This window comes from Pan troglodytes, chromosome 1 (assembly GCF_028858775.2).
Source record: "Pan troglodytes isolate AG18354 chromosome 1, NHGRI_mPanTro3-v2.0_pri, whole genome shotgun sequence".
NCBI classification, from domain to species: Eukaryota; Metazoa; Chordata; class Mammalia; order Primates; family Hominidae; genus Pan; species Pan troglodytes.
Window position 1 is genome coordinate 110,911,135 of NC_072398.2, and position 10,279 is coordinate 110,921,413.

The 10,279-nt window shown below is 38.3% G+C and overlaps 1 protein-coding gene across 3 annotated transcripts in view; it reads left to right on the forward strand.

Annotated features, from left to right (window-relative positions):
• The window catches only part of MAGI3 (membrane associated guanylate kinase, WW and PDZ domain containing 3), a 293,182-nt gene extending 283,178 nt beyond the window's left edge, over positions 1-10,004 (forward strand). For 2 of the 3 annotated variants that reach the window (XM_024347852.2, XM_024347856.3), the window contains one exon: positions 184-10,004. In XM_024347852.2, coding sequence (XP_024203620.2) covers positions 184-1,301 — 1,118 coding nt within the window. In that variant the 3' untranslated portion in view covers positions 1,302-10,004. The remainder of the gene's footprint in view (positions 1-183) is intronic. The other variant, XM_063814730.1, reaches the window with a different exon arrangement.
• The last annotated feature ends 275 nt before the right edge of the window (positions 10,005-10,279 follow it).

A 10,279-nucleotide genomic window follows, 5' to 3' on the forward strand; every position in this document is an offset into this window, starting at 1 on the left:
ACAGATGTCTGTACACATCTGCCTTTATAGAGAGATATGTTGTAAACATATACAAACTGTATAAAATACTCATAGGCTTTTTAAGCAGTTACGACAATTCAAATGGCTGTCAAAGTTCAAAACGTATTGTTCCTATTTGTAATTCTAAAATTTAATAATGTTCCATTCAAATCACTTTTTTAGGTGATTGGGATATTAATAATCCTTCGTCTTCAAATGTGATTTATGATGAACAGTCACCATTACCCCCATCTTCACATTTTGCTTCCATATTTGAAGAGTCTCACGTGCCAGTAATTGAAGAATCTTTGAGAGTTCAGATATGTGAAAAGGCAGAAGAATTAAAGGACATTGTGCCTGAAGAGAAAAGCACTTTAAATGAAAATCAGCCTGAGATAAAGCATCAGTCTCTTCTCCAGAAAAATGTGAGTAAGAGGGATCCACCCAGCAGTCATGGGCACAGTAACAAGAAAAATCTATTAAAAGTAGAAAATGGTGTTACACGAAGAGGTAGATCGGTTAGTCCCAAAAAGCCAGCCAGTCAACATTCAGAGGAACATTTGGATAAGATTCCTAGTCCTCTAAAAAATAACCCCAAAAGAAGACCCAGAGATCGATCCCTCAGCCCCAGCAAAGGGGAAAATAAAAGTTGTCAGGTCAGCACCAGGGCAGGTTCTGGACAAGATCAGTGCAGAAAAAGCAGAGGTCGGTCGGCCAGCCCAAAAAAGCAGCAAAAAATTGAAGGAAGCAAAGCTCCATCAAATGCTGAGGCCAAATTATTAGAGGGTAAGAGTCGAAGAATAGCAGGCTATACGGGCAGTAATGCTGAGCAGATCCCAGATGGGAAGGAAAAATCAGACGTCATCAGGAAAGATGCAAAGCAGAATCAGTTGGAAAAAAGCAGAACAAGGTCTCCAGAGAAAAAAAGCAAAAGAATGGTTGAGAAATCTCTTCCATCCAAAATGACTAATAAGACTACAAGTAAAGAAGTATCTGAAAATGAAAAAGGAAAGAAAGTAACCACAGGAGAAACAAGTTCTAGTAACGATAAAATAGGAGAAAATGTCCAGCTATCAGAAAAGAGGCTGAAGCAAGAACCTGAAGAGAAGGTAGTTTCAAACAAAACAGAAGATCACAAAGGGAAAGAACTAGAGGCAGCTGACAAAAACAAAGAGACTGGAAGGTTCAAACCGGAAAGCAGTTCTCCAGTTAAGAAAACACTGATAACTCCAGGGCCCTGGAAGGTTCCAAGTGGAAATAAAGTCACAGGCACTATTGGTATGGCTGAGAAACGGCAGTAACCTTTAGTATAAAACAAAAAGTTGTAATCTTTTCTTACAGCAGCATTTTTCCAGAAAAAGCCTTTTTTTTTTTTCAGATATTCTGAAACAGATAAGTACATGTTAATGTGAGCCTCAAGTTACCTAGGCTGCATGAAGGGCCTTTAGGATTGCTAAGAACCAACTGTCCCCCTGGCCGGCTGCCCTCCCTCGCTCTCAGGAAGGAGCTGCATCCACACGCTCATCTGACCCGCCCTGCTCAGGCTGCCCAGCTCGTCTTCATGAGTGTCTGAACAAATGACATATGTTGATATTAACAATGTGGTCACAACTCACTTTGTATTTGTGCCAAGTTATCTACTGTATCATGTCTGTTTTTATCCTTTTCGTTCAGCTGTTTCCACAGTAATGAAAAAGTTAGGTTTGGCTTGGAAGTTGATGATCTCAATAGCATGTTGCATGTTTACAGAGAGAAATATGTGAGTCCTTGCAGAAGAAGAGACTGTTAACTCATCGTTAAAGATGGCCGTTGTCTCTTCTAACAGCTACTGATGATGTCCCACTTTAAAAATAAAACCCCCAAACATCACTACTTTAAGGAAAAAAAAAATGTAGTCCAATATTGATGCTTTCTTATGGCTTTTTATTTTAATTTGGCTGGATAAGTTGTTTCAAATAACTGTTAAAGATATTACTTACAATTGAATGTTCGAAATAAGAAAGTACTTTAAGCAATAGAGTTCATCTGCTGTGTTATCCAACCTCGATGTATACTTACAGCATCTCAGGTCACCCTTTTTATTTCAGTTATTTAATTATGAAACCATAAAGAAGCATGTGGAAATAGTGTTTATTGCTCTTTGAAGAAAAACCACCAACTATTTCTGGATATTTTGGCTGTACCTACTACTAAAGTCATTAGTCTTTAATACATAATACATATTTGAAAAGTAAACGTATTATATAGATTATGTGAGGGACTTAATCATGAAACCAGTTTCACAGTCCAAGTACCAACTCTTCTGGTAGCAGGTGCACAAGCTTGGGTGTTTAAAAACAACCTGTGTAGGGTATGCCCAGCAAATGAGGACAAATGTGTAGACAGTACTTACTGGATCTTATTTAACTTTTAGCTACATTAACTAACTTTCTTATTTAAAAACAAGAAAGGGAGACTAAACATCTGCTTAGCTTGTACACATTTTCAGAATTCTTTTTAAAAGTCTAGTTAAAGATGTTACTTAGAAGTTGGAGACTGTTAACAACTTCCATAAAATAGATCCAGGTTTTTCAGTTCCCTGAAGCAGCATTCAGTAGCATCTATATAAATAAAGGCACCTTCTGAGAATAAAACTATTTTATGGAGTGTGTGAACACACTTGTTCTGTCACCTGGGTTCATCTTGTTGTGAAGCACATCCAGGTCCCTCCCTCTGGGAGTCTGACTGTGAAACTCTTTAACCCAACAACTCAATTAGCCCCTGTAGATAAGACATGCTTCCCAGAGTGAGATTTTTGAAATCCCCTTTTCATCCAGAACTATATTTACCCACCTATTGTAACTATTCAAATAGAGCAAAATTAGGAGGCTTGATAAATACTAAGAATTTAGTACCACAGAAATTATTTATTATTTTCCCTGTAGTCCACAATTAGTGATAACGAATCCTATTTTTGTTAACTAACTGTGACATAACTTTGATGTCATATGTTGTCCTATGTGGTTCTTCCTAAGTAAACTCTGTACTGATTATATACTGACTTAGCAATGTGGCCTTGGAATGCTGAGCAAAATGTGGATGTACTGGTTGTAAATGTTTATATATTGTACAGTACCTTTATATATACACTTGAGGTTCTGATTAGAGAAAGATCTGTAAATTGCTCATTATTTTTTATATAGATATTTAAAAAAAACAGTTTATGGCCTGCATTTCTTTTACTGTCACATTGGTTTAATGTTGCTTTCTAATGGTGGAGCTAGGTCCCATCATAGTCTGAGTCCTCAAATAGATTTTGTCCCTCCAAGTAACAAACTTTCAAAGTCCTAAAATCAGGAAGAGTCTTATAATAATGATTTTACTTCTATAGCTATACTTTTATTTATAAATAGAGTTTGAAATTCTTTAGAGTTGAATATCATTATAACCATTTTTCATCTTTCATTGTAAAGAAAATAGCTTTGGATAAATAATTTGCTACTGAAAATCCTTAACACTGTTGGGGAGAGAAGAGGAGTTTCTCATTGGAAATTCAGCTACTAGACATTTATAATGGATATAGTAATATAAGTCCAGTTACTACAAGGTCACAAAATCCCATTTCATCAGACTAATGATTCACATTATCTTTAAAGATCATTTATTTAGTTTTATACTTACTTTTAGAATGTTTTGACTTAACTCGGTATGAAAAGTGCCTGAAACCTACTTCAAGACCATGGTTAATTTTATACTCTTAAGGTGAAATATAAATTCCCACTTACCATTGCAAGAACTCATACTAAAAATAAACCCACAGTCGGGCACAGTGGCTCATGCCTGTAATCCCAACACTTTGGGAGGCCAATGCAGGCAGATCATTTGAGGTCAGAAGTTCGAGACCAGCCTGGCCAACATGGTGAAATCCTGTCTGTCTCTACTAAAAATACAAAAATTAGCCAGGCATGGCGGCGGGTGCCTGTAATCCCAGCTACTCAGGAGGCTGAGGCAGGAGAATCGCTTGAACCCAGGAGGCGGAGGTTGCAGTGAGGTGAGATCACACCACTGCACTCCAGTCTGGCTGACAGATGATGAGACTCCATCTCAAAAAAAAAAAAAAAAAAAAAAGTATACCCAAACTTCTAGTTAGTTCCCAGACCCCACAGTGAAGATGTGCCATAGCAGAGGCTGCAGAAACAAACACGCAGTAAAATCGTTTTGTTGTTTTAGTGAACATATTTTCTTACTGGTCACAACAGGGAGAAAAGCTTTGAGATATTATTACATTGTCTCCCTAGTGAGATTAGAAGGCTAAGATCCTATGATATTGTCTTTAGTTACATCAGTCTTGGACCAGGCAGCTTTTGAACAGGGACAACTCTTATTTCAGAAGTCTTGGATCCAGAAAGGCACTTGGCTTTTTATTCTACATGAGAATACCTTGTTACTTCCCTTTTTAATAGCAAGATTTAAAAGAGAAATAAATGTAATCATGTAGAAGTAAAACCAAATGCTTTTAAACATGTAGACAAAGAATTATTTTATGTTTAATATGTCCACCATTCAAAGAGTAAGGATTTATAAGGCAAGGAGTATTCAGATTAAACTGTATAAAACAGTCTCACTAATGACTTCCAGAAAGCTGTATTTAAGTTGAAGCTTAGTCCACAGTGGAGCTAAGGAACATTGATATAAATAAACTTGTTACAAAATGCGACATTTCAGTCTGGTATGAGGAATACATCAGAGCAAGTTTTTACATCATCATGGCATGCTCCAAGGCCTAAAAACTATTTGTGCTTTTGAAACAATAACATTTATTTATTCAGGTGGCTCTTTTCTGGTTCTATTAGAGTTTATCGGGAATATGACTTGTTTAAAGCATGTCATTATTACATGGAATCTATAATCTTTGCTTTTAGCTAGCTGAATTAACTTAATATATCAACTAAGTTGGATATTTTTTCAACATTGCTAGGCAAGTAGCCTTAAGAATTATAAAGCCAGGCATGGTAGTAGACACCTGTAGTCCAAACTACTCAGGAGGCTGAGCTGGGAGGATCACTTGTGCCCAGGAGTTTGAGTCCAGCCTGGATGACACAGTGAGACCCCATCTCAAAAATAAATCTTTTTTTTTTTCCCCCTTGAGATGGGGTCTCACTCTGCCACCCAGGCTGGAGTGCGGTGGCACGATCTTGGCTCACTGCAACCTCTGCCTCCTGGGTTCAAGCAGTTCTCCCACCTCAGCCTCCCCAGTAGCTAGGACTACAGGCGCACACTACCACACCCAGCTAATTTTTGTACTTCTTGGTAGAGATGGGGTTTCACCATGTTGGCCAGGCTGGTCTCAAACCCCTGATCTCAGGTGATCTGCCCACCTCAGCTTCCCAAAGTGCAGGGGTTACAGGTGTGAGTCACTGTGCCCAGCCAAAAAAAAAAAATTTTTTTTAAAGTACTATAATAAGGAAGTATGAAGGCTTATAAGGAGTTAGAATTCTGGCTGGGCGCGGTGACTCACGCCTGTAATTCCAGCACTTTGGGAGGCCGAGGCAGGTGGATCAGGAGGTCAGGAGATCAAGACCATCTTAGCCAACATGGTGAAACCCGTTTCTACTAAAATACAAAAAAATAGCTGGGTGTGGTGGCGCATGCCTATAATCTCAGCTACTTGGGAGGCTGAGGCAGGGGAATCGCTTGAACCTAGGAGGCGGAGGTTGCAGGGAGCTGAGATCATGCCACTGCACTCCAGCCTGGCGACAGAGCAAGACTCTGTCTCAAAAAAAAAAAAAAAAAAAAAAAAAAAAAAAAAATTCTATTTAATAGAAAACTCTGAATCTTTCTTATTTATACATTAAAATAGGAAAACATAGCCAAGAGCTTTAATTTAGCCTGAACCTATATCTTGACAAATAATCCTGTGGGTATTTTGCAATACTGCATTCAAGTCAAGCCTAACTATTAGCAAATACACAAATCAAGAGACATATTTTGTCCTTAATAAAAGATAATCGGCTGGGCACAGTGGCTCACGCGTGTATTCCCAACACTTTGGGAGGCCGAGGCAGGTGGATCACGAGGTCAGGAGATCGAGACCATCCTGGCTAACACAGTGAAATCCCGTATCTACTGAAAATACAAAAAATTAGCCAGGCGTGGTTGCACGCGCCTGTAGTCCCAGCTACTCAAGAGGCTGAGGCAGGAGAATTACTTGAACCTGGGAGGCAGAAGTTGCAATGAGCCAAGATCGCACCACTGCACTCCAGCTTGGGTGACAGAGCGAGACTCCATCTCAAAAAAATTTAAAAAAAAAAAATAGAAAAATAAAAGACAACCATTTATTAACTAGAGTAATACCCTATTATACCTTATAGGCTCAGGATATGCTGCAGGAAAGGTATAGAATTATTGCACATTTGTGAAACTCACACTTCACTATTCAACATGGGCCCCAATAACAGCAGGGAGCAAAGGATTACTAAACTAGCCAGTACATGAATAGATTAGGTTTAATGAATTAACTCCCAAGTGACACACTGTATTTGGAAGAGAGACTCATCTAGCCTATTATGAGTGTGTAGATCTAAAAGTTTTCACACATAAATTTCATTAATTTGAAAGATTATTTTTAAACTGCATAGGTCCACTTGCCTCTAAATAAAATGAACCTAAAATAAAAACAAACTATACTTTGTGAGACATCCTGGTATTTAGAATTTTTCTACCTGTCTCTGAAAGTCAGAACCATACTCCAATGAGGCAAGTATTTGGTTATTCAACTTCTCAAAGTGTTTATAGTATACATGGGCCATATTGTACATATTTAGAAAGTCTGTAGATCAGCAGTCCCCAACCTTTTTGGCACCAGAGACTGATTTCATGGAAGGCAATTTTTCCACGGACCTGGGGGCAGGGAGAAGGGATGCAGGGAGGGGGTGGTTTCAGGATGATTCAAGTGCATTACATTTACTGTGCACTTTATTATCATTTCATTGTAATATATAATGAAATAATTATACAACTCTCCATAATGTAGAATCAGTGGGAGCCCTGAGCTTGTTTTCTTGCAACTAGACGTCCCATCTGGAAGTGACGGGAGACAGTGACAGATCATCAGGCATTAGATTCTCATAAGGAGCACACGACCTAGATCCTCGCATGCACAGTCCACAACAGGGTTCACGCTCCTCTAAGAATCCAATGCTGCTGCTGACCTGACAGAGGTGACCTGACAGAGGTGGAGCTCAGGCAGTAATGCAAGCAGTGTGAGCAGCTGTAAATACAGATGAAGCTTCACTCTCACCTGCAGCTCACCTCCTGCTGTTCAGCGTGGGTGTGGGTGGCTGGGGACCCCTGTGGTATATTATACACCCAAAGCAACTTTAGGAGAGATAATTTTTCCCAATATAACTGCAGATTATAAAATTAAGTCAACAGGTATTTTTCTTACCCTTCTATGGTTATTACTATTCCAACTAAATGTATGAATGGCCTAATCTAATTGTTTTTACATCTTGGTTTAATTTCTCAGTAACAAGTAATTATCACCAAAATCTCATTCCTTTTTTGAAATCAAAACAAAAGCCCAAGTTCCTAGAAATTATTATACAGGGATAAATGAGGCACTGAAGGTGGGAGAACCATGAAATTACAGTTGATCCTTGAACAACATGGGTTTGAATGGTGTGGGTCCACTTATATACAGGTCTTTTTCTGTAAGTATATTGGAAAATTTTTTTGAGATTTGTGGCAATTTGAAAAAACAAACCATGTAGCCTAGAAATATAGAAAAATTAAAAAGTTATGTAGATACTAGCCTATTTTATCATTTACTATAAAATACACACAAATCTATTATAAAAAGTTAAAATTTATAAAAACATACAAACACAAACTGTACATGGCACCATTCACAGTTGAGAGAAATGTAAACAAAGATACAGTATTAAATCATAACTGCATAAAATTAACTGTAGTACATACTGAGCTACTATAATTATTTTGTAGTTACCTCCTGTTGCTATTGTGGTGAACTCAAGTGTCAAAAGATCTGTTTAAAACACCATGTGATGCTAATCATCTCTGTGTGAGCAGTTCATCTCTCCATAAACCGTGGATCACAGTAAAAAGTGATCCCTTGCGGTTCTTGCATATTTTTCATGGTTAGTGCAATACTGTAAACCTTGAGGACATAAAAACTGCAGGACCCATATGAAGCACCACCAGTCATAGAAGTGCTCCCAAGAAGCACAGAAGAGTCATGACATTACAAGAAAAAGTTGAGTTGCTTGATACCATAGATTGGGGTCTGTGGTTGCCCACCATTTCAAGATAAATGAGTCCAGTATAAGGACCATTGTAAAAGAAAGAAGGAAAGAAGAAAGAAGGAAGGAAGGGAGGGAGGGAGGGAGGGAGGGAAGAAAAGAAAAACTCATGAAGCTTTTGCTGCAGTTATGCCACCAGGCATGAAAACCTTGCACTTTTTGTGAAATAGCTTTTAACTTGCATTTAAAATGCAGCTTCATGTGAGTATGGGAGTGCTCTAAGGCATATCCATAGATTCCAATGTGATTCAAGAAAAAGCAAAGGTATATGACAAAGCAAAAGGAAAGTAGATTTGCTGATGAAGAAGCAGCAGACGAGTTCACAGATGCCATTCAGAAGATAACTGAGAAGAAAAGATATCTGCCTTAACAGGTTTTTAATGCAGAAGAAAGTGCCTATTCTGAGAAATAATGCCACAAAGGAAATTTATTAGAAAGAGAAGCAAGCACCATGATTTAGGCAGGAAAGGATAAGCTAACACTGTGCAAATGCAGTTGTGTTTACGATCAGGACTACACATATCTGTAAACCTGCTAACCCCCAAGCCTTGAAGAAGAAGAAGAAAAAAAAAACACCAGCTGACAGTCTTTTGGTTGTATACCAAGAAGTCCTAGACAATGAGAACCCTTTTTCTGGATTGGTTCTGTCAATGCTTTGTCCCTAAAGTCAGGAAGTACCTTGCTAGTAAGACACTACCTTTGAAAGTTCTTTTGATACTGGACAATGCCCCTGGCCACCTAAAACCCCATAAATTCAACACCAAAGCGATGAAGTGGTCTCTGTGCTCCAAACACAACATCTTTAATTCAGGAATAAGGGGGTCATAAGGGCTTTTCAGATCCATTACACACAGTACTCTGGAAAGGACTGTCAATACTGTGAAAGAGAACCCCAAGAGAGAACATTATGAAAGTCTGGAAGGAATGATTATGCCATGCCACTGAAAATGCCATCAGTGTTACAGAAAAAGCTGTGAAAGCCAACAAGCCCAAAACAATAAATTCTGGCTGGAGAAACCTGTGCAGATGTTGTGCATAACTTCATAGGATTTACAAAAGAGTCAATCAAGGAAATCATGAAAGAGATTGTGGATGTGGCAAAAAAAAAAGTGGGGTGTGAAGGGTTTCAAGAGAAATTCAGGAGCTAATAAACCCCACACCATAGGAATTAACAGATGACTTGTTGATGGAGACGAGTGCTTCCAAATCAGTGCAAGATGATGAGGAAGAAAACTTAGAAGCAATGCCAAAGAACAAGATGATGTAAGACAATCTGGCAGAAGGGTTCCAATTATTCAAGGCTGCTTTTGACTTCTTTTACAACATGGACTCTTCTATGATATGGACACTGAAACTAAAGCAAACAGTAGAAGAACGATTGGTACCATATAGAAACATTTTTAGAGAAATGAAAAAAGCAAAAAGTCCAATTACAATGTATTTCTGTAAAATTAGACCAAGTGTGACTGCCTCTTGTGCTTCCCCTTCCACCTTTGCCACCCCTGAGTCAGCAAGACCAACCGCTCCTCTTCCTCCTCAGTCTACTCAATGTGAAGATGACAAAGAGGAAGACTTTTATGATGATCCACTTCTACTTAATGAATGGAAAATATGCTTTCTCTTTCTTAGGATTTTCTTTATAACATTTGTCTTTTGTCTAGCTCACTTTAAGAATACAGTATATAATACAAATAACATACAAAATGTGTTGATTGTTTGTGTTACTGGCAAGACTCCCAGTCAACTGTAAGCTATTAAGTTTTGGGGGCATCAAAGTTACACATGAATTTTTTACAGGAAAGGAGGATGGTGCCCCTAACCCCTGCATTGCTCAAGAATCAAATGTATGACCCTTCTATCCTAACAGAAAAAAAAACTACACAAATGGTAAATTACTTGAGGTCTATTCTTCATTCAACACATTTTTATTGAACACCTATTATATGTTCTGGAGACAAGAAGAAGTCTCTGCCTTCAAG